We start from the raw sequence: 24,727 nt of genomic DNA, 5'->3' as shown, positions 1-24,727 counted from the left end.
TCAAACTTTCACACTCACCGCAGAAAGAAAATCTCACAGAACACTGAATCTACTTTTGATTCTCCTCATGATGAAAAAATGAAAGCAAAAAAAGAAGTTTTAAAAAAGCCAGGCAAACCCAAGCAGTTTCCTGGTGAAACGAGCGGGTAATTCTGTGGTTTCTTTTTTTTTTTTTTTTTTTGTGAGACAAGCAGGAGAAATGGATGAATAAAATGAGGATTCTGAAAGGCTTGTAGCATAGTGAGAATGTATGAACATTTCTAAACTCTATTGGTTCATTGCAAAATTGCCCAGATGCATATTTGACTGTAGGGACACCGTCCTTCTGTGGGAATTTCACTGGATGGGGTCACTGGGTTTGCTACACTACAGTAATCCATGTGTTCTCAGTAAAAAGTCACAGGGATGGTGAGGAAAATCTAAATTCCAATGGGTTTTGGATCACATCCTGAGTGTCAACTGACATGGTACCCTTGACTCTTTTTCAGCACACCAAAAATACATGTGTATGTGTAGAGTACATGCTCTTCTGAACAACACAGATTTTGTTACTGCAGAAGGGTCTGAATTATAAGCAGGAATATAAACTTATTCCAACACATATTTTTTAAGCAACATGGTGACATTTCTTGCTAAAGCAGTGTGCAGGATGTGACTGCAGCCCAGAGAGGGGAATTATGGTAAAACTCAAGACTGAGCAAATGAAGGATGGACATTAAATGTTGCATTAAATGTTGTTGTTATTTAGAGAGGCTGCTACTGAACTGCTCTAAAACTCCTTTAATTTTGCTGTCCTACTTGACAAGACTGTACAAAACATGTTTGACATCTCGCCTTAAACAGTTCATGCAAATGGTCATTCCTCCACCCTAAGGGTGTCAGGTTTAAAATGCTCTGAGGTGAAACCAATCACTGATCTGACAGTCATTGGGCTCAGCACTCACTGCCCCAATAAAATGTCATTTCAAATATCAGTCTCTGAACAAGAAAACTGTTTGAGAATAAGTTGTTTTCTAGAAGCAAAACCATTGGACTTCACTCTCTGCAAAGGCCTAAGTCAACACTCAACTTCTGTGTTTGTGATGAAGTTAAAGTGCATTGATGGCACACTACAAAGCCATCCTGCCCTTTAACAGAGTTCAGCTGCACTATAAATCCCTTTAAAATAGATTTTTTAAAAAGGAGTGGAAAGGAAAGAAGTTCTGTTTGTAAGGTGTGGGAAGCAGAGCTATTTTAGGCTCAGAACAGCTTATGAAAGTCGATTTTATATGGCAGCAGCTCAGATGATCTCCCTATTTATCCTAAAAAAATGCTGGGCTGAGGTTTTGGCTGAGCCAGTTTTAGGCATTTGTGAACTCTCACCAAAGTGGTGAGTACATAAATGAATTATTCCTAATTGTCACTTGGCCTGCCAGTCACAGATCCAGAACAGCTGGAACTTTCTTTCATGCAGCTGAAGAGGAAAAGTGGAAGTGCAGATGCCCAAATATGACCAAGCCATCAGGGACCATCTACTTTTCACAGAGCAAAAGTACTTTATTTCTATACTATATTTCTCCCTTTTTCTATTGATCTCTATCATCTAATATGAACACTGCAATTTCTGGGGACTTGAGAATCACACAATTTGGTTCGTTTAATTATATTTTTAGGAGGCAAATGGGCTGTGATATCCCTGGGCATCAACTGTGGGAGAATTTGCAGAGCCATACAATATTCAGTGCCACAGGAATTAATCTGGGCCTCTCTCACCTTCATGTTCTTTCTCTGGAGGTGCAGAAAGGAACCTTGTCATGAGCATTTTACCTTGAAGGCAGGATAGGGACATCTACCTCTGAGCTTCCTGGAGTGAATTTATCTTTCCTTTAATTTTGTATTGCTGATTTCAAGTTAACTTCTAGCATTTTTTTTTTTTTTTTTTGTGCTGCCGCTTTGTGATCTGTGTGGACAATCTAATTTGTTCCAGGCCTGGTAATTCTTGTCTTAAATCCTCTCCCTTGTATCTGTTTGTAATAATTTGTGCTTTGTGTCTTGTCAAGCCTTACTATTTGTCCTCTAAAAATGAAGATGAGTTTTATTTAATCTTGGAAAAAGGAACAAACCTTAGACATGAAGGGTATTTTTATGTGGGTAGTTTTCTCAAAGAGAGTGTTTTATTTCTAAGTTTGAATTTGAACATATGATTGGAGACTGCTTTAAGAATCCCTAAAAGTTCAAGTAGAAAAACTCCAAACTTTAAAATGTTCTGCTTCAAATTTCAAAAGGCAACCTTCCAATATTAGAAAAATCATTGATGATTAAATAACTTAAACTAGAGGCAATCTATGGAATGTAACCATTAAATATAGCTACTTTTAAAATCCAACAGTATTCTCATATAAAACACTGTGTAATTTTCATCTTTGTATATACAAATTAAATAGTTTGTATATACAAATAAGGCTTTCGGGAAGATTTGACCTACAATCAAGAAATAATTTTATACAATAATCATGTATAGCTTCGCATAGAGATTTATACAGTAAATACAGAAATAAAGAAATAAAGAATGAAACGCTGAAAAGTTTTTTCATTTTGATTTTCACCATACTACAGCTTGGCTGCTGTTGTCTTACAAGAAGAAAACCTGAGAATGCCTGTAGAGAAAGTTGCTGTGACATTAAATAGAATAGGAAGTTGCTGGGTCTAAAAAAAAAATACATCTGTTTGAAAAGGGCAGTCTATGGTGCTTTTTAAAGTAAAAAAATGTGAGGTTGTGAGATTAAAATAACAAACAGGAAGTCACTTTATACTTAGAAATATGGATTAGAGATTTTTGCAAGTCATATTTTAGCAGGTACTTTCAACATCTTTACTGGAAACTATAATTTAAGTTCTGCCAGCTCCTTTTTGGCACACATTCCCACTTGTCTGAGCAGGAAAGCTTCCAGTAGACAAGTGACCTCTAAGATTTCAAAGTTTGTGCCACCATCTGCCTCGTGTGCCCTGTACCCATCTGCATGAGATTAAATTCTCCTCAACCCTGATGTGCTGAGGAGGAAAACTGTGAAAATACAATAATGGCAGCTTTGGTGAAAGTGTACCTGGTTTGTAGGATATGGTAGAAGAGAGGAAAACCCAATGTTTTCCCAGCCTACCTCTTCCTCATTATAAAATCCTTCTTTTACCTATGAAAATTTGTGCTCTTCCCTTGGCCCACAGAAGAAAATGTACAGATATTTTATTCTGGGTTAACAGGGCTTGTTTATACTCTTAGAAAATGAAAGAGTTGAGAATGAAGTGCTATTCTATTAAAAAAAATATTTTATGGTGCTTCTAATTTGACTCAGATTATTTTGTAAGGGAAAATTTTAGAAAGTTCTTAGTCTGTGGGGTGCCTGTGCCAAAACTCGAACAAAAATTACTTTTACACGCTGCAGCTTTTTAAACTCAAAACACCACACATTGATTTTGTTATTCTCACTTTGTTGGTGGTTTCTGTTTGGTTTTGGTTGCTTGGTTGATAGATTTTATTGGGTTTTTTTTTCCGTTTTGTCATGACTTTCTTCCATGGGTAAGGATTTAATGATGACACTTGCAACCTCCTTTATGTCTGTGTATGGAAAATCTGGGTGTCTATCAGTCATGATGATTCCAGAGTGTATTTCTCCTTGAATCCATCACTCCTGGTATTCCTGCCACTCCCAAGCAGCTCAGGGAATGGCAGCAGAGACCCTGGCCATGGGTTAAAGCCTCTGTGCACGTGCCAACACCAGCTGAACCAGGCAGAAAATGGCTCGAGGCTCTAAGCCTCAGGGTCAATTGTCTCCACTCCAAGTCACTTTTCTTTCTTGGAGAAGCATGGAAGCACGCCAAAAAAGTATCTGGCAAGGCTTAAATGAACAGCAGCTCTCTTACTAGTGGCCTGGGGTTTCCTCAGACAGCCAGGATTTCTGCAGCTCTGCCCAGCAAGTGGCAGAACTCTTCTGGGGAGCACCATGTACAGGGTGACGGTGCCTGCCCAGGGGCTCTGGGAGCTGCTGCCCCACAGAGGAGCAGCTCACTCTGCCCTGGTGCCCTGGAACAGGCTTTGCTCTCAGGGGGAAGCTGAGATCCCCTCTCTGCAGCTTCCCAGTTAAAGCTGGGATCCCCTCCCTGCAGCGTCCCAGTTAATGCAGGGAACTTCCAGCCTGTGGCTCCTGCCCTGCACAGCACCTTGCACTGGAATCCCGGGGGTGTTTTGGCTGAAGCTTTAGGAGAAGCTTAGGAAGGAGAAAGAACCAAGCTGAGCAGATGGGGAGCAGTGGGAAGGTGCATCAGGAGGCACCTTGGGGAGGGCTGAGGCAGGGCAGTGTGAGAGCTGGTCACAGAAGAGTTTGGCCAGACACAGAAGCTGTAGCTGGTCTCTGGACAAGCACAGTCCAAATTACATTTTTAAGTCTTGTTAGGAGGTATTTGCCCCACAGGTGATGCCTGTACCTGTCTCTGGTAAGTGTCAGGGTGACATTGTGGTGGATATGTGCATTTTAATCTGTCCTAGCAGCTATAGGCTGATTTCAGGGGAGAAGGGAATGATACTGCTCATGAAATCAAAGTTGCAATCTACTCAGTGAAACCCTTCCTTGTCACTGTTCTTTAAGAGCAGTATGTGCATTTAGAATATTAACTCTTTTGCAATTAATTGCAAGGGTTTTGCAAACTGTTTTCTGATGCCATTCAGTCCCTCACTGTCCCTGAGCTGAACACTGAAGAAAGCTTTCCTAAAGGTGTTGAGAGAGGACAAATGATTTTTAAAGAGGATTAATCTATAACTCCAACATGTGCATTTGCGTGTTTGCAGGTCTGGTTCAAAGCCAGTGAACTCATTTAGCTCCCTATCGGTCCCAAGCCAATTATTTTAAAACTAAATTTTAACACTGTTCTATAAATATTGCCCTTTTATTTTCTGGCCCTGTGGATGTGGCAGTGTTTGCTGTTGAGAGGGTTGTCTGATAGGAACAGTGAGTCAGACAGATTTCCTGAGGAGCAGCTTCCAGAGGCAGAGGCAGCTTGTGAGGTTTCTCAATTCCCAACAATACCAATTAGATGGTCTCCTGACACAAACAGAGTGCTAAAAGAAAATAACTTTCACTAAAATAACTCTGTGCCTCCTGCCTGGATTTAAAATAAATCACCTTCTTCTTTAAATATGCCAAACCAAACTCATGTGGGCATCTGAAGAGTAAAGTTGCTAATGAGAAAGTCTGTCCTACCCAGCTACTGTGGATACATGCTTGCAGCAAAACTGCAAAAGGGTGAGTTCCATACAGGAGAGACATGATAGGAGGTGAATAATTTATGATTTGGAAGGCAGGTTCAGAAAGAAGCTTCTTTTCAAAGACTTGCTGATTAAACCACTGCATACTCCTGTAAACATTTTGTGGTCTAACAGATCACTTTACACTTATAATAATGCTTGCTTTATTAATATGCTGCATTGTTCTTATATTTGGACCTAATTTTAAAAGCAAATTAAGGTTTCTAAGATGAAACTCACTGCCTGAGGCTGTATCTCAATTTCTGGGAAAAAAAAACCAAAAAAACAAAAACAAACAACACATGAGCTAAGCTAACTGATTAAAGAAAATATTTTCATTATGAACCCTCAGGTGCATTCCAGCATGGTGGCCTGCTCTGCCAAACACTGCACACCTCCAGGTGTGGTTAGGGCTCTGAAGATAATGTCATTTGCTTGGTTTTGATTTCCTGCTTGGAATGGACAAATAAGCTAGGATGTAACACATGCCAAATTTAAAACTATGAACAAATAACTTAGGACAACAAAAGCAAAGTAATGAAACCAATCCTGTGAAATCTAGTTCAAGAAGAAAGGAGACAGACCCACAGCACGTGGCTGGCTCAAGCTCTCTGCCAAAGCACACAATTTTATTCTGCAGCTTCAAAATAAATATTATACTGCAAGAGCATACTTACATCCACCTCGCCTTGGTCAATCACATAGAAGTTGTCTCCCTCATCACCTGGAAGCAAAATACAAAAGGTGATTGTTTCCTGAAGGACTGCCAAGCTACTCAATAACTTCCTGTCCCTGTATTTAATCCTGTACATATTTGCACAGGTTTGTACACCAGATTACTTCGAGAGAGATTAATTTTCTGAAACATCTTCGCTTATTTGCCTTCATAAATCAACGTATCGCTACGATTTCTTCCTATTAATACATTTCAATTGCATTAATTTATCTCTTTTGATTGATTCAATACTTCATTCAGGGTAAACACTCAAGAGGTTTTAATATAGCCTGAGGGTAATGAAGTCCTCCCTGACGTGCTGCAGGCATGCAGGTAAGTTGCCAAGTGTGATAGCTCTGATACAGCACAATGAGGTGTTGAATATTCCCAACAACCATAAAAATATTTTCCATCTCTAATTACTCTCAGCTTGCCTGTGCCACCCTTATGCATCCTGAGCTGGGGTTTACTTCCTGACTATCTTCAGTTAAGGAATGAACATTTTAATTTGAAGTGCTGTTTATCTACATTTAACTGTAGCACCTGGAAACCCTGGAGATCCACCAGAGTGGGGTTCTCTGCATGCATAGCAAGAGACTTGCATCCATGAAGTTATCATATAGCTGCACATCTGGGGGCCTTTGGAATATGGTTAATCTTCCCATTAAGCAAAGAGGGTGAAATCTCAAAAGGAGAGATGTGAATTAAAGGACTCTAGCAAACAAATGGCAGGAAGAATTACCCTGTTGTATGACTGTTTCTCCAGCGATGTGTGTGACAGGGAACATGGCATCGAATATGTCACTGGAAAAAGAAAAGAAACACTTATTAATAAATCAGACCGATTTCTTATCTTGCCAGTAGACCTACCTTCATTGTTTATTTAGCCTTTGTTAACAGATTTTGCAGAAAAAGGAAAGGAAAACATTAGCTATAACTGGAAAGTGAACCCCTGCTCGGCAAGAAATCAAAATAACTTGTTAGGCACGAGCTGTGGTTTAAAACTGAGACTGTGACTTGGTGCGAGCTGTTTTGAAGGAACTCCTGAATTAAATGGAGAAAGGCACCTCTTAGAGCAGTGCACAAACTGGCCAGCCTGAGCACTGTGTTGTCTAAGCAGAGAGATTTCAGATTTTCAGCTGTGATGGGTTTGTGGCCCAGCAGTGACTGCCAGATGCCCAAACAGGAGCTCTCCTCTTCTGAACATCTGGCCTTGCATTTACAAGCAAAACCTGTTCCACAGTGCAGAGCACATTTGGAAAGGTAGTTGGCTCTAAATTAATGCAGCATAAGAGCTGGCAGGAGATTGCACTCACAGTGCAGAAGGGGCCAAACTCTGAAAATCTCAGCGAGTTACTGGTGAGAAGGAATCCAAGCGATGCTGCAGAAAGAGGGAAGCTGCAGAAGAGCCTCGTGCTCATTAATCACAGCTGAATTACACACAATTACACACCTTTCCACGTCTCCAGCTCGCTGTCACATCGCCTTAAAAGGCCAGGCAGAGCAGTGGGGATGGGAACACACCCTGCACCAACACTATGGGCAACGTGCCCAAAGCCAGTCCTTTGTTTATTGAGGGAGACAGCAGGCTCTGTGGAGCCAGGGCTTCCTTTCCCCACATCAGATTTTGGGGAACTTATTTTCAGAAGCATGAACCACACTGAGACGGGCGCTCCCCACCTCTCTTCCCCTTCCTATGCATCAGCCTCAAGGGCTAAAGGAAATAGCTCCCCAACAAAAACAAAAGGCAGCAAGAGGGGATTGTTAACTGCTCTCTTCCCTGGTCTGGCCTAGAATGGCCCATCCAGGGACCACTGACGACAGTGGAGAGACGAAACACTTCAGTGTGGAGTGGAGAAAGGACCTCACACACACAGCTACACAAACAGGGAAGAAACCTAAGATCTTCACCAAAACAGGCAGAAGATCAGCCACCAAATCCATAAACCTATGCTACATTTCAATGCCTTATATGGGAAATGCATATTGTAAAATCCCATTATTAGCTTATTTCCTGTTCAGCTGTTCCAGACTTTATTCAGGCTCAGTTCTAGGAAATGTTTCACTCCTAAGTTCAAATTGCTTATGTCTTTCCTCTTCATCAGCCTGAGTGTTTTTGCTCAGGATCACAGCTCTGCGTCAGCACCACTCCCAGCAGGAGAACTGGGAGATTTCAAACCAGGCACCTCCTGCAGCACCTGCAAGGGATGCTCAGCCCATGGCCTACATACAACAAAATTATCTATTTTGCTCCTGTTGTTTTCATCAAGTCCAAGCACAAGAGACTTGAATCCATGAAGTTATCATATAGCTGCACACTTGGAGGCCTTCGGAATATGGTTAATCTTCCCATTAAGCAAAGAGGGTGAAATCTCAAATGGAGAGATGTGAATTTAAGGACCCTAGCAAACACACAGGAGGCCATGTTCTCTGCTGTTCACAATCATCCAGAGCCCATGGATTCCAATCTCTGTGCTATTCCTACTCACACTCAGGAAACACCCCCGCCATGGATACAAAGCCTGCTCTGAGGCATCCAGGAGAAACTTCTTCCTCACCTCATTCTGAGCACCACTGCAAAGACCTACAACAAATTATTTTGAAAAGTCTATGGATCTTAAATCCACTAAGCTCATTTTTGTGATCTTGCTTAGGTTCAGCATTTCTCCACTTCAAGGGATTTCTCTGCTGGCAGGAACCATCTGCCTGGTACAGACAGATCCCTGGAGCTGGTCCCTGTGCCAATGCTCCAGCTGGAATTGGGAGCTGAGGTTCCATTGGAGAAACAGCCACACAGGTGGGTGCCAAACTGGAACAGCCCCAAGGGACTTTGTGTCCATGAGGGAAGTCCAGTTGTTCTTCAGCAGCTCTGGGACTGGGAATTCAGCGTGGCAGAGGCTCGTTTGCCTGCCTCTGGTTTCACCTTGGCTGTGCTGGGGCTCCTCACTGAGCTCTGAGAAAGGCTCTGCAGCCTGCAGAACATTTACTGAGGAAAAGGCACTCTGTGAGACAGAAAGTCTCCAATGTGATACCGCCAAAAATAGGTACAACACGGTGAATATCAATAACCAAACCAAAATGTGCTGTTTGAGCAAACTTGGGAACTTTTCCTTTTTTTTTTTTAAATAGAAATACAGAGGAAATAACTACCCGCAGTTTCACCCTTTCATCCTTGTGCTAATCTTCTATTTTATTTATAACTTAACAATTGACTGTACAAACAGTGCCCAATAAATTATGTATAGCACTGCACCCTTCTCCAAAATGTTCCACATTTTATTTCTACATCACCTTTTAATTTTATCAGGAAAAAAAACTTCTTTGAAACTCACAGACTAAAAGTTTCATCTGACAGGGTAATGCACCCAACATCTATTAGCAGCAACAGCAGATTTACCCCAATATTCTTTACTCCCAAAAATATGATGGGGTGAAATCTTAATCTTAATCCAGTGAAGTCTTAATCTTATTCAACCAAGACTTGGATTTTTGAAGAGACCTTTGAAGGACAGGTCATCAAAAACTATTCTGAAGTACAATGAACACAGAGACATGCAAGGCACCCAAAATTATGGTAATGTTGATTTAAAACTCCAAAGTGAATCCAGGGCATGTCTTTGATATAAATGTAAGCAATCAGCAATATCACAACTGTCACTGCAAACACACCACCACGTTCCTTTTCTGCTGGAGAATTACTGCTCTTAATTGATATGGTTTGGCCAAGATCTCTCGCAGAGATTAATGAGTTGAAGTGTTTCTGCTTTTGGATGCTCAATTTGAGATTCATTAAACGCCCTCAGATCTCCAATGATATGGATCAGCAGGCAGCCCCAAAGTTTCTCAGCCAAGAACTGGGTCTTTCAGAATGGCACCAAAGAAAACCACCCTTCTGGAAATTATCACCTCCCAAAGTACCAAATGCTTAAGATCCCTGTAGGAAATCTGGCTTTTGAATCAGTTCAGACTAAGTGTAGAATGGGTTTAGAAATTTTTATCCCCTCTATCTTCAGTGTCTGAAATAAACACAAAAATGTCCCAAGCATCAATATACCAAAATACTTCAAAATTTTGAAGTATTTGTTCCTGAACCAAGGCAAAATCTGAAACTGAAAAAAAACAGACCTATTTTCCATCCCCCCCAATAAAGGTCTGATGCTGGCATATTTAGTTCAAGCCATGTGTTCCTGGGCCTGTACTATGTAGAGAAAACAAGCTTTAAATACTGAATAAGTTGAGTAAGTGGTGCTTGCTAAAGGCATAAACAATACAGCCAAGGCCAAAAATATGGTCTGTTGTTTTTCCCTGTACCATGCACTTGTTTATAAGACATCCAAAATCATTTTCTGGCCATTACAGCAAAAAACAGCCCTTACAAACACAGTGCTGCAACCATCCCACCACCAAGCAGATACTGTGTCTACAGCTCTGCAAAAGTAGGTGTATTTCTAGTGTTTGAAGGTTTTTTAAAATAATTATGGCCAAACACATGCAAACACATTCCTAACAACCAATTTTTTTTTTCAAGCACAAGCAGGTTTTATTCCAGCAGAAACAGAAAGCCAGAAAATCAGTAGTTAAGTCTCCAAACGTTGAACTACCATGATTTCATCTTCTGTCTGAGCTGCAGCACCAAGAACACAGCAGCCTCTGTCTCCTGCCCCTGCACTGTTGACACCGACCGTGCTGGCAATGCTGTGTGCTCAACTGATATGGAAATGGTTTGATTTTCTGCCAGGATTTTTATGATTGAGCTGTAAATGAGAACTGCTCAGAGGGATTTCTTTATTTTGTTGACCACGTATCATTTGCCCTCTTTCCAGATGACTTGTTCAGGTGGCAGATGAAGAAAATAGGGCGCCAGTTCTGGTATTTGAGCTGTTGTTTCGTGAGGCTGCAACCAAGAGAGCTGTGCTGCACCCAGCATGTCCTGGGCTCAGCATCAGCACTTGGAGGGCCCTTTTCACCCTCTCCACAGCCAAAGTTTTTGACAGGCTTTGCAGCTTTTTAAGCCTTCCCCACCTCCTCTCAGAGGATCTCTATCTGGTTGCTCGTGGCTCTTGGGAGCCAAGCATTTTTTCCAATCAGAAGGGATCGGGGCAATTTTTTGTGTAGCTGCAGGTGGGACTGTATGCACCCAAATATCCATGTTTAGATCCAAAGGGAGACACTAGCAGGACACCACTAAGGTTTTCCAGGGACATTTCTGCCCCTTTAATTCTTTGCAACCTTTTTGATAGTATCACTCGAAAACAAATCACAAGAAAAGATTGTGAGCAGCAGAGAACATACAGGCAGCAGTGAGCTAATCCAGCAAAGTGAAACCAAGAAATGCGTTTAGACATGAAATCTCTATCTATTCAATCAAAAAATACCAGCTGTCTGCTTAGGGAATATCAAAATTTAGAAGACTTTTTTTCAAAAGGTCAAAGATATCAAAGGCTTGCAGCAAGTTTTAACACATGAAGTGTCTTCCATGAGTGTACATGGAATTGCAAACAACTGCAATCAGATCTGGAATCACAGGGGCTGATCCTCTGCTCTCTGGCATCTCTGAGGACTCCTGGCCACCTGGCCAGGTTGAGCCAATTCCCTTCTGATGCCAAGAAGGCAAACTGCCCTCAAACCACTGAGACTGCACCTATTTAGACCAGAAAAGGATCTATCACAGTGATTGCAGAGTAAATATAATGAAACACTTTGCTGGTTTAATTCAGTAGCATTTTATGGACCCCATTTGCCAAGAAGCAAATGCCTGTGCTAAGAGGAAGCCAGTAGAGAAGGCAGGGCCAAGGGGTTCTCTTTCTCACGAGAAAAAGTGAGTGATAAAAATAAATCATCTCATCTGCTTTTACACCGAGGCCTCTTGGAGTTGATGTAGAATAGGAGATAGAAAAAAAAATGATGAGCACTGTGGGTAATATAGCACTGGCAATAGGCAACTGAGAAGAAGCTTGTTAAAACAAAACGAGAGAAAGAGAATTCCAAGCACTTTCAGAACCAGACCATGGCAATGGCCAAAATAGGGAAACTATGTAAGACAATTTATCAGTTTCACAATCAGATTTCTTTCCAGCCCTTGCTGTGCTGAATGCATTGCAGGGAAGGAAAAATGGAAGAGACAAAATGTATACGTGTTAGGCAAAAATGGAAAATCCTCGCTGTACCTGCAGGTTATAATTTGTCAAGAGTTCAATCAGAACAATTTCATTGTGCAGGCAGCCTCAGAAAGCCTTCAATGTTTGTGCTATGCAGTTTTTGCTTCTTTTGCTATGTCTTTAACAAAACAAAGCCAGCCCTGTGTTGTTGAGGACAGCTTTAAAAGATATGGAGCTGTTCTGGCATAATTCAACAAAAGACATGCAACATTTTCTCGGAATGAGGCTGCCCTAGAAGCAAGATTCAAGTATTTTAAACCTTTCCTACTTACATACCTTTAAAGTTTAGTAAACAGAGTTGATAGTAACTCCACCTCCCTTTAGCTGTAGCTTTGGGTACTATTTTAAGATTTCTGAACTGGGGGGGAGGATAGGAGGTGGGGCTGTGTGGGGTCTTCTTATGTACTTCTGAGATTTTCTTAGGATTCATTTCCTGAAAAGACAACATCTTTCTAGCAATTGTTCTAACAACAGCTCCTCCTACTCTGTAAGGATGAAGAGCACAAAATTTAAACCAGACTGGCTTCAATAAACATCTGTACAGTGAGGGAATAAACACAGTACTTTACCACTGAACTAATTGCAAGGGTCTCTGCTATGTGTAAGTACAAGGCTCCAATCCATACTCCCTCTTCCTAGGAATGCTGCAAGTCCTTGCTAATGTACAATACTGGAACCACCAGGAGTCATTACTATGATTTACTGATTACTGAGAATAAAAGCATTGCAACCAGGTAAAAGAAAAGAATTCCTTTTTAGAGGTATTTAAAATTAACAGCCCCGAGGTTACAATTGCTATAATCAAATATGTGGTGTGGCAGGCATGTACCTAAGAAAGAGTCAGTGCTGAAGTCTTAACAAAAACATTACCCATCTGCTTCTGTTAATTTATTTTCCTGCTACGGCAGCAACAAATTAATTATAGCAGCATCCAAAGTTATTAACAATTTAGAGTATTTAATTACTTCATTATAATGGCTGATGATTAGTTAATATTACAATTAAGACATGCATTGATTTTACCATAATGATCATAAAAATTGGACATGAGAGGATATTGTGAATGGCAGGTTAACACTAAAGTCCATGTCTAATTCCATAGCATGTATTGAGTCACAGGTCCACATAACTAACAGACACATGAAACAGAAAGAAATAAAAATTTATCATCTTCTATTTCTGTGAAGTATTTCCATTTTTACTGTTTTATGAAGTCCCTTTATAGGTTCATTAATTACGACACCCAATGAACAGAGTACAGCTTTATGGGCAGAGCATCAATTCATTTTACAGGCCCTGCACATCTACGTGCCAATGGGTCACATCATCCTCCACATGTTAGCAGCAGCTTCCAGAGAGAGCCTCTGCAGGGATCTTCATCTGGAAAGCTCTCTGCCATGGACTACTGCAATAAGAGGTAAAAAGGGGGACAAACAATGTGGCTCAAGGACAGGCCCTGCTTTGGCCTCTTTTTCTCTCACCCATCCCTAGAATCATCAGCTCATTGAAGTCCCACTGCCAGGCCTTGCTTGTACCACACTTGTCCCAGAGGCAGGGCTTGGTGGGAATATAACTCAGGTCCCCTTCTTGCCATCAGCTCCCCCTAAGCTTTCCCAAAGACCCAGGGCTCCCTCAGCATCCCCAGGCCCATCCCCACCTGCCCAAGGAGCCCCATGGCAGAGCAGGCACTGGGGGCAGAGGAGGAACCTTGCCCAGTGTGGATGCTCAGCCCCATCCCACTGTGCCCAAAGCCAGGCTCAGGCACAGGACAGCCCTTTGGGCAGCCCCAGCTCCTCAGAGTCCTTCACTGTAGACCAGAGCCATAGGTTTCAATAATCTGCAGTTCAAAAGCAACTGCAGGCTGGGCTGTACCTCCAGAACTGTAGCCAGCAGATGAAGGAATTGATTTTCTCCCTCTCAGACAGCCTGAAGCACCATTTTGGGTACCAGTTTTGGGCTCCCCCTCACCAGAAAGACACTGACAAACTGGAGCAAGTCCACAGAGGCCATCAAAATGGTCCAGGGCAAGGAGCAGAGAGCAGAGGAAGAGAAGGGGGAGAACTGTGTTTGGCCTCTTCTGACAACAGGATCAGGGAGATCTCACTGCTCTTAAGACAACAGGCACAAATGGGAACGGAGGAAATTACCACCTGATCAAGAGAGGGAGAAAAAACCTCCCGATGAGGGTGGTCAGAGCCTGAAGAGGGGCCCAGGGAAGGGGATTGTTTCCAAGCTGGGCAAGGCTCTGGGTGAGAGCAGCCAGCTCTGAGCAGGCTGGCTGTGAGCAGGAGCTGGGAGCAGCGATGTCTGTCTGTCTCTCTGTCTGTCCACCTGCCGGGAGCCGGGCTTGGCACGGAGCTGCTCCCAGAGGGAGGGATGAGGTGGTCCCAGCTCCCAGCCCGGCCGCAGACACGGGGGAGGCAGGGCAGTGTGAGTCAGGGGCCAGCTGGAGCAAATCCCATGCATAATGCACGGAAAATATGCTCTCTGTGCACCGGAGGAGGAATATCTGCCCTTCTGCGTGAATAATTGCAGAGAGGCTGGGTCCCAGCTTCCCATCACTAACAGCACTGCTCACCAACAAAGCCTGTGCATACCAGGAGGCCTTCAGGAGGAATTGGGCAACAAGATTTTTCTCAGGAAAAAAAAAAACAGTTTGGTGAAACTGAATATTCCTGTCGAAAATGGCTGATGTCATTTCCCCATTTAAAATGCTTCAAAAGTTTTGAAACTGACTAATTGTCCTACTGTGATAAGTCCAGAGGATCTGCTTCTCACAATGAAATTACTTCAAAATAGCATTTCTTAGCGAAAAGCTAAAATCAAAAGAAGGCATTGTTGATTTCAGTTGAATAAAATCACATTTGTTCTCTTGTCTTCTGTGTGTGAGCATTCTCAAGATTTACATCTTGGAACTAGGATTCAAGATGAGTGACGAGTTTAAATGCCAAAAGGAAAACAAAAAAGAAAAAAAACAAAAGTCTAGAGGAGCTTGGGTCAATAAAATACACTTTCTAGTTGATAAAATGTACAAATATATATATATAGGTATAGAGAAACACAAATACTAAACTGCACAGGCTTCTTTCTGGTTTAGGAGGTACAGTACAGTGCTAAGAAACTCCTTCCTTAGCCTGCAGGTACTGGATCTAATGCAAAGACAGAGACCTTTATGGAGATTATACACTGTAAAAACACAGCACTGCTGCAAGCACACTCTGCTGAAAGTTTTATCTTGAGAAGTCCCCAAATGCATCATTATTTGAAGCACAAAAGGATGCTGTAACAAATTCAAAGGTGTTATTTGTATGCATGAGCATGATAGAAGTGACCCAAGGAAAGGCTCAGCACAACAAACCATGAACTTCAGGCCATTTGGGACAAATTCATGGTCTGGTGTCACTGAAATGAGATTGGAGTATTCGAGCTGACTAAATATAAGAATGGGCCTTTAAAGTCTCACACAAGTTTATGATTTTTTTATTTTCCCCACAATGAATTATTTTCTCAAAATTCTGGAAAAGCAATGGATGATACCATGCTGGAAAAATAAGTATTTTTACTTAATACTTGAACAAATAAGTGTCTTAACTTAGTAACTGAAAGAAAATTGCTGCAGTTTGGACTGAAACACACCACCACAAGAACAACCACCACCCCCAAAACAAGGCTCTGTTGTTATTATGAAGCCAATTCCACCAGTGATAAAGGGCAACCACAACAAAGCCCCCATATTTGAACAATTTATTTCCTTCTGGTGCTTTTAAATGCCTTCACTCTTTAATTTCAAGCTCCCTCTTCTGGACTATCCCAATGAAGCTGGAGAGTCACTGTGCACTCTCACCCTGGCTCCAGGAACCAGGTGACACAGCTGAGGAAGCCCTGGGCAGGTGGCACTGACAGAGGTGATCCCTGTGGGCCAAATCACGGCTACTACACCTGAAGTGACCTGAAAATATAACAGATTATGCTGAGATTTCAAGGGCTGCCAGAGGGCTGCAATTGGAAATGCACCATTATGATGTGACCTCTTGGAGCAGATGATGGTGGAGATGTCCCTCAACACAGGTACAAGGAACATATATCCTGTGTAGGGATATAGGACATTATTTCCAACAAGAAATTATAACAAATCCTATTTCATACATACATAAGTAAATATGAACAAAACCATGCTATGCACATTACCTTCATTACCTCACAGTTCACATTTTGCAAAGAAGAGGAACATCTTCCCCCCAACAGTAATAGCTTTTTTGGTTTTGCCTTTAATACTGAGGACATCCATGAAAATGAAGTTATATATATATGTGTGTGTGTATATATATATATACATACACATTTACATTTTCTTGCACCCCTATGATTAGAAAATTGTTGCCAGAGAAAGTTTTATTCTAATAATTCATCCAATTTTTCTATTCAGAACGTGGTAACTGGTGTGGTTGTGGAACTTGGACATGAACATGATATCAATCTACTTACTTTTTTCCCCCCATTTTCGGAAGGAATCACTTTTAACAGTTTTCTATAAATACAGGAAAATTAAATTGTATTTGATAATTACAATCGTTCCTTCAAATTATATACTTACTGCTCCTACACACTATTTTTATGACAATAGCTTGCGAGCCTTGAGTGCCACAAGACAGCACCTCTGCCTGGCAACTGTATCAGCACAAAAATAGATAAGAACTATCAGGTATTAGGCTAAAATCTTTATGCTTCCACGCCTGGTGGTCCTTGTCATTAACACAAAAATCAGAATACTGCAAAGATGCTACAGATGTTAAAGAATAACACAACACTAAAGAAGGACAAGGTGTTCAATATAAGTGCAGTGAGAGCGGGTTTGTTCATGCACAATAATTTAGTAGGAATTATACAGGGAATATAATAATAATAAAATAAAATAAAAAATTAATAATAATAATAGTAATAGTAATAATAATAATAATAATAATATAGTAATAATAGGAAATTCCTTGGGTAATTCTGATAATATCAATATATGGGGCCACTGGAACAGCTTGGGAGCAGTGAGAGAGCAAAGCCAAGCTCTGCAGAGCTGTAGCTCTGAGTCCCTGAGTGGTGCCTGCTGCCAGTCAGGAACGTGTCCTGCAACTAATCACAGAGTGTTTGACACGTGTCTGCCCTGGCTGACAAGCTCAGAGCACTGGGCTGCAGCCATCTCCCACATCTTGCTTAATTAATTTCCATCTCTGTTGTGTGCTCCCACACCTGCAGATATCAAACAGCTGCCTAGCATAAAAACATTTTAACCTGTGTTAGCAGATAGGGTTCAATCTAGCTTATAATTGGATTGGTAAATGAAATCATTATAAAATAGCTGATAAAGGTTCTCTGGAATGAGTCAGAATGGTTTTTTAAAAGTGTGTAAATCTAGTGTTAAAGAGCTGATGAATAAAATTCGCATTTAACGCAAAACCACATGTCCACAAGCACTTGCTTTTCTATTTGCATATCTATTATAGCTTACAGACATGTGCAAACTCATACACCCACACATTTTCCTTATGTTTTCCTGAAGTTCATCATTACTCCCCTTCATCTCTGATTCACAGCATTTCCGAGATAGAATCTTCTACAATAAAACGAACTGGAGATAAAATTTCCCCAGACAACAAATGCTTCTTTTGTAGGAGTTCTTAGTGAACTATAGCAATTAAGCAGTTCCATTTTTTACAGCTCCACTATAATTCAAAGAAGGAGAAAACAGAGGTTGATTAGATCAGACAAAACATGCATGTTTTCTTAAGTGGTCTGTGTTTGCAGGGCTCCTAAGGAAAAGGAGATTTTTAAGCATGAAAAGCTTAAATCTGTAGATGCACAAACACAGACCTAAGGGCACACTTTCCTCATACCTATGGAAATAAATTCAGACCTTACATTGCTTCATTCCATCTTTCTCAGTAATTTTCTTCCCAAGTCTTCACTAACCACTGCAATGTACATCAAAGACATCTTGAAGCGTCCCAGCAGTACCCCTGGCAGCAACACCTGCTCCTTCCAGCCTCCCAGCACCCATTCCCCAGCAGTTCAGGGTGTTTTTCAAACCTGCCCAGCAGACTCTGCACTCACCTCTTTGTTCTGCACTCTGCCACGACCATTACAAAAATCACGAGTGCCCAGTGCTCAATCCTGCAGAGTAACGTGCACAAGCCTGCTTCCATCTCTCCACAGTGATAGCAGATCTGGAAATCTCAGCTATGCTGGGCTTTCATTAGCATAGCTGGGATGGGAGAGGGGAAGAAGCAATATATGCCTTCCTGCATATCTGCAGGACATTTTTTAAATGCCTGGTTGAATGGGGACATGAAGAATTCTCTGAGCAGGCTGGTGGGTCAGCATTAACCCAGGCCTTTGTGGTCACTCTTAGTCCAAACCATCCAACAACTTTGCTTACCTCTGCTAATTCCATGTTTGCACACATGCTGGTATAGTTTTGAAGCAATTTCTCAGCAGAAAGAATTCTATTTTATGGCATTAAATAAACCAGAACAAAACCCAGCCTCGAAACAAATTGCAAAAAAATAAACCTGCAGGAGTACATTATCACAGAACTCATGTTGCTTCCTCCCGACTAAATAACCCTCCCAGTTTACAGATTTCTGTTTAATTTGGCCTCTGGCATGACAGAAAGGAATTTTTTGCCCATTTACACAACTCTATGAATCAAAGGTTGACAACAGTGAGCAGCTCCTCAGTCTGACTCGGAGGCATGCACCAAACACCGGCCAAGTGCTGTACTTGCTCTGTCAGGTCTCCTGCACACACATCCCCCTCAAAGACCTGATGTATCAGCAGCTCTAATTGCTCAGAATCTTGAATCCTGGCTCTGTTTGCTGCTCTGTTCTCAGCACCTTAAAATACTCTGAGAACTGATTTAGGTTAGGTTTAAAAAATAGTTTAAAAATAAATAGATTTTGCTGTTTAAGGAACACACCTCCACTGGTTTAAATAGATTTTCTTAATGTAGGGCAAGCAGGCTTTATCTCTGTTGATATGAAATTCCAATATACAATAAAGAAATGAAGCAGAAATTTCTATACTAAAGCCCACTTAAAAATAAATCCAATTAAAGGGAATAAATAGGACAAGAGAACAACTAATTCCTTGTCTTTGCTTCCCTTCAAGGAATATTCATATAAATCCTTGGTCTGACATTTATGCTGTTTCATGTGACAGGGATCAGAATTCTCCATAGCACAATGTTTTTAAACCATTTACTGCAGCAGCACCTTTATAACTAATAATAAAAACCTCTCCACATGCACAGAACATTTTCTATAGGTTCACAAAAGGTTTAACCCTGCAAGCTTTTATCTATGTGAACAGTCAGCACTCTAAGCTGGAATAAAAGGAGTAATTTAATGAAAAGGGGGTGGCAGAATCAGGGATTGGGGGTGAGAATGTTCTGGGATGAACATCTCTCTTATCTGTGCTGGTGAAGTGGTTTGTGATCACAAACCACAATTATATGTGTGCTTTGTGGTGCAGTAACAATAATAACAAGGAAAATCTTGAGCTTGGTGCCTGAATTAAGTGACTGCCCTGGAGCCTTCAGATTGCTTTATTTTAAAGAGAGGATTTCACAACTCATGGCCCAAATCATTGCCTTCTTTACCTGTTCCTGTGGCCAGAGGAGGTGGGAAGAGGTCAAAAGCATTTAGACTCCACTTTGAATCTCATTCTTATCATCAAGGAGGGACCACAGCCACAGCTGGATGGCTCAAGGTAACATTAATATGCAATCCTCCTGCCCAAATATGCAGGAAAAAAAAGGGCAATGCCTGCATGTGCTGAGGGACACAGCCCAGAGAGATCCAGAGAGCAACACTCCCTTGGGACATTCAGTGTGAATCTAGACTGAGATGTTATCACACCCAATCAAATGGAATTAAAAAGGAAAAATTTAATAAGGACGCTGCAGAGAAATTTCACTCAGCGAGGGTCAGAAGAGAGGGGAGGTGGAAGGAGTCAAAAAAGTGCTTCTTAAATGGAGGAGATAAAGATGGCAGGAGATAAAAAGGTCAGACTAGGTGGTCTAAAGGTCCCTGTTAACCCTAAACTCAGTGACAGATACAGAAAAGCAAACACTTGATCTCAGAAAGATTTGCTCATGCAAAGAATGTCTTGAAAATCTCCCAGAAAAGAAGCAGCAATCAAAGCACTGCTTGGACCCTGGTAGTGGGTAAATACGTGATGAACCACACAGATATACAGGGCTGCTGTGGGCTCATCCCTCCCCACTGGAAACAGCCACTTGCTCTCACATTCCTGAGATTCTCCTCAAAAAATCCTCTCCGCAACACCTCAGCAGGAATATCAGAGGTTATTATAAAAATCTTACAGGAATAAGCAATTGAAAAATAAACTACTGATGTGCTATAGGATTGGGAACACTAGGTTGACTTTAAAAAATAGACTAATACATGCAAAGGTCACTAAAATATTTATATTAATGATGGAGCTGAACACTAAGCAGATATTGACTTCTGTTAAGGTGAACCTCAAGATTTATTGGCTTAAGAGGTAAACATTGACTGAGATAAATCCAAGGTCAATATTTACTACAAAGGACAATAAATCCTGGTGGCCCAAGAAACATGAAATAAATAAATATATATGTATATATACACATTCATAGACACAAGCATACCTACATATATTTACACAAATGATCATCAACTTCATCTTTTACAGCTTGCTCTCCTAATTATTCCAGAGAGAGCCAATGAACAATTATGAAAGAGTGCTAAGAGGCATCTATTTGTGCATGTTTGCACTGGAGATATCTTGGGGTGACATTTCTGCCTCTCCAAGTGACTCCTTTGCCCACTGAGCCAGGTGAAAGAAAAGCCACAAAGAGAAGTCGAATTAACTGCCCTATTTCGATCTTAGCTTCAGAACCCTTGCTTGTAACTCCAGAAGCAGAGCAGCAAAGCAGTCTGAATAATTATCAAGCTCTGGACTTATCAGCTAGAAAGATTTCTGATGGAGCTCTTCTGAATTCAGTGTACCTCCACCTAAGGTCAAGTTTCTTCCCACACAGGACAAGCACAGGAGGGGAACACGTGGATATTCTGGAAGTGTTTTAACAAGAGGCACTTTTACTGGAGTTGTGGTCAATTTTGTATAAGCTCAGAACAAAGATGTATCAATCAAACAGAGCAAAATAAATAAATAGGAGCATTGGATGACTTTCAGAGTTATAGGCTTTTTCCTTGAACTAGAAAAGCAAATAAATTTAACAGGGGTGCTGACAAAAGTAGACCTTCTTCCTCCAAACATTATACAAGATCTAAGCCAAAAGGAAACAGATGACTTTGTGTGTTTGTAGGAAGTGATTAGAGAAGATAGAACTTAATTTATTAAGATGGGAGATGGTGATTCTTTTGTTGACTTTTCAGGTCAAGTGTTAAAACCTCCTGCAAATAAGGCAGTAGACACACTACAACTGAGCCTTAGTGGGTCAGGGGATCAGGCTCTTTGATACTCAGGGTTTTTCTTGTTCTTTGAGCAATTCTTTTGGGAAGCCAAGTGAGAGAAATCTGCACTCCTTGCCTGGGCTCCCTGGTGGCCCCTTCTCTGCCCACTGCACCACTTTGGGCAGCTGGGGGCTGGTCTGGACCAACCTACACCCAAAGCTAACAGCAACACCTTCCACATGACTTCTGAAGGGCTGACAGAGCTAAAAAGAATACAGGAAAAAAGGAAAAATAGGAGAAAAGAATGAATTTTTTTAAAAAAGGAAAAAAAGACAGAAGAAAGTGCTTGAAAAGAAGTATTTCATTTATCTAGCAGCCTGACAAGTCCCGGGGAGGAATGTGGTGCTGCACAGGCAATGCTGGCCACTGGGTTTGCAGGAAGGAAGAGCAATTAGAAGCTCTGGGCAGGAAAAGGCCTGTTAGCACTCTTACCTTTAACTTAATCTTTAATCTCCTCCTATGCTTCCAACTTGTCACCACAGGCATTAATCACCTTGCAGGTCTTATAGCCAGCTCAGGCTCATTTCTATTATTTGTTTTAATGGCCTCTCTCATGCCATCAGTGCTCAGCAGCGAGTGGATGGTTCTGCCCTTATTTCCTGCTGGCTGCTTTGGTCCATCAAAGCCATGTGGTTTATTTTCCCACAGGTTTCCTAAGGCTACAGCACAGCCACAGGTTTCAGTGATCATATCACAGTTGACCTCTACAGACAGTACTCCAGCATAATCCATGAAATATTATTGCTCTGAATATTTTAGAAGCCTCTGAACTCTCATTAATGTGAACACTTTGTATTTCACTGGATTTTATTAATGTTCTTAGTAATTCAAGGAATGGTAGAAGGGCTGCACTCTTTAGAAGGATTTATTTGTTAGCTTGCAAAGAAAGGAAAAGCCATTTTCAACTATAGCAAAATTGGAACGTGAAAAACAATAAACTGACAAGAAAAAGACAAAATGTCTTTGTACTCTGTCTTCTAAATCCAGATGAGATCTCGGGCTAAGTGTTCTCTCGACAGACAGAATCACCATATAAAACTTATAGCCAAGATTTTTAAAATTAGAAGCCAAAAATCCACATTTATGGGTTTTCAGAAGAACTGATAATTTCAGAATAGTCCTGTTCAGGAAAAATACGATGCCAAAATGGGCTCAATTAGTTAAGCACAACCTTGAAATGTTCAGCAAAAGGACTGCTCTCTCCTTTGAGCAGAATCTGTGTCCAGAACAGGGAGATTTTGTTTCTTGCAAACTATTTACCCCTCTGAGGATGCTCTAAAAGGGGCTTTCAGTGAATGGTGATAACAATTACAACATACAGAATATTTACATTTAATGCCACTTTCTCTTTGAAGTGGTGCCAAAAAATTCCTTTAAAAATTGAGTTCTAAAAGCTACTGAGAAGATCCAACTATGAATTCTTAATGTAATACCATATATATTTTATATGGTGAACTCATTTATATGCCAAAACATTTTATATGGTAATTATTTCACAGCATGCAAAATCATGAGCAAATAACAAAGAAAGTTTTGGAAAAGATTTTAAGAGAAGTAGTGACTTAGTGACCTGCTAGGGGAAAAAATGGAAAAGCATAAACCACTTTCAGTTTAATTTGTTTTAATTAGAAATAGAGATTTCTAAAAAATACTGTGTTTTCCACTGGAACTTCGAGGGAAGACAGCCTAGTTTTTCATTTTCAAGCAGTCGAAAACTAAATTTGTCAGACATCCCACAATCTGAAATTCTCCCTGTGAAAGGCTCAGGAAAGTATATTTTTCCCGATGTGAAATGAGGAATGCAGCACAAATGTCTGACCTTTTTTTAATCAACTCAGAAAAGACTGCATTAAAAGGCACTTTGTTCATCATCTTTGATGTCTGTACATTGATGTCATCTCAAGGTAACCTGGGCAGCTGTAGATTCACCATCAGTCCAACCTCAACCATGCAAGGTTTGAAAACAAATTTTTAAGTCAGGAATAATGAAAGTCAGAGAGGTAACTGGAAAATGAGGCACACTGGAATATCTGCTTTCTCCCTTCATTTGATAACTGATATTCTACAGAAAATAAATCAATAAATTCTTTAAGCAAGTAGGTTCAGTGCTAAGAGGCAAGCTGCTGGTTAAAATGGGAAAGTTGATTAGGAAGAAGAACCATAAAGTGATTAAGGCAATAATTTAAGGCAGATTAACAACAGCTGATACTGGAAGTGGAAGAACAAACCCAGAGGTCATTTTATTAAGGATATTTCAAGGCCCAGTCCTGACAGGTGGAGATGCTGTGTTCACATGGATTGCACAGAGGATGCTTTTGATGACTGAAGTAATAAAGTTGGATTGAAATTCAGTAATCGAACATGAAAGGCCATGCATGTTGGAGTTACAGCAACAATTTCTACTTTAATCTGAATTCATTAAACCACCAGGTAACTGCAAGCCACCCTCTTTACCCCTGGCTGGGAAGAAGGCAAACCCACCCTACATCAGCACAAACTGGGCCACTTTCAAGTGAGCAAGGAAGGGTTAATGCCATTGTGAAAAGCACTTCTGTAAATTACCTCATTTCAATACTGAGCACAATTCTCATCAACCATGTGCAAAAGAAATGAAGAAACAAGATGCATTTGATTAAAAAAAGATGCAGAAAAAGGTATTCTGGGGTGATAAGGGTAATGAAGAGTCTGTCTTTTATAAAAGAAGAAAAGAGAATCAATCGTTTACTGCAGTAAAATAAGTAAAAAACAGATATAATTTTAATTTATAAGTACATAAGGATGAAAGGGAAGGGTTAAGCTGAACAAGAGTTGAAAAGGAGTTACTTTAACTGATGGACAATGAGGCCATGAAAAACCAACACATATAAACATTTAGGCTGGAAGTGAGATGCTCTCCTGCCATAGGAGAAGTAATGTGCAGCAGCTTTCCAACAACTGCAGCCCAATAAACAGGAGAAAACAGAAACATCTTCATCTGGGTTATATGAGGGAGCACATGACTGAGTTTTTATGCAGTTATCAGATGGCTGAACTCAGTGACTCAAGAGAACCCTTTCAGATTGCATTT

The 24,727-nt window shown here is 40.9% G+C and overlaps 1 protein-coding gene across 2 annotated transcripts in view; it reads right to left on the bottom strand.

The window, feature by feature from the left end:
• PRKAR1B (protein kinase cAMP-dependent type I regulatory subunit beta) overlaps nucleotides 1-24,727 on the bottom strand; it is a 92,454-nt gene that overhangs the window by 33,682 nt on the left and 34,045 nt on the right. For both annotated transcript variants that reach the window (XM_030958021.1, XM_030958020.1), the window contains exons 5-6: nucleotides 6,733-6,794; nucleotides 5,953-5,999 (exon numbers count right to left, since the gene is read on the bottom strand). In XM_030958021.1, coding sequence (XP_030813881.1) covers nucleotides 5,953-5,999; nucleotides 6,733-6,794 — 109 coding nt within the window. The remainder of the gene's footprint in view (nucleotides 1-5,952; nucleotides 6,000-6,732; nucleotides 6,795-24,727) is intronic.

The sequence above is a fragment of the Camarhynchus parvulus genome, chromosome 14, assembly GCF_901933205.1.
Source record: "Camarhynchus parvulus chromosome 14, STF_HiC, whole genome shotgun sequence".
Classification (NCBI taxonomy): domain Eukaryota; kingdom Metazoa; phylum Chordata; class Aves; order Passeriformes; family Thraupidae; genus Camarhynchus; species Camarhynchus parvulus.
The sequence above is the reverse complement of the archived record's forward strand: the minus strand, read 5'-3'. Positions and strand labels throughout refer to the sequence as shown.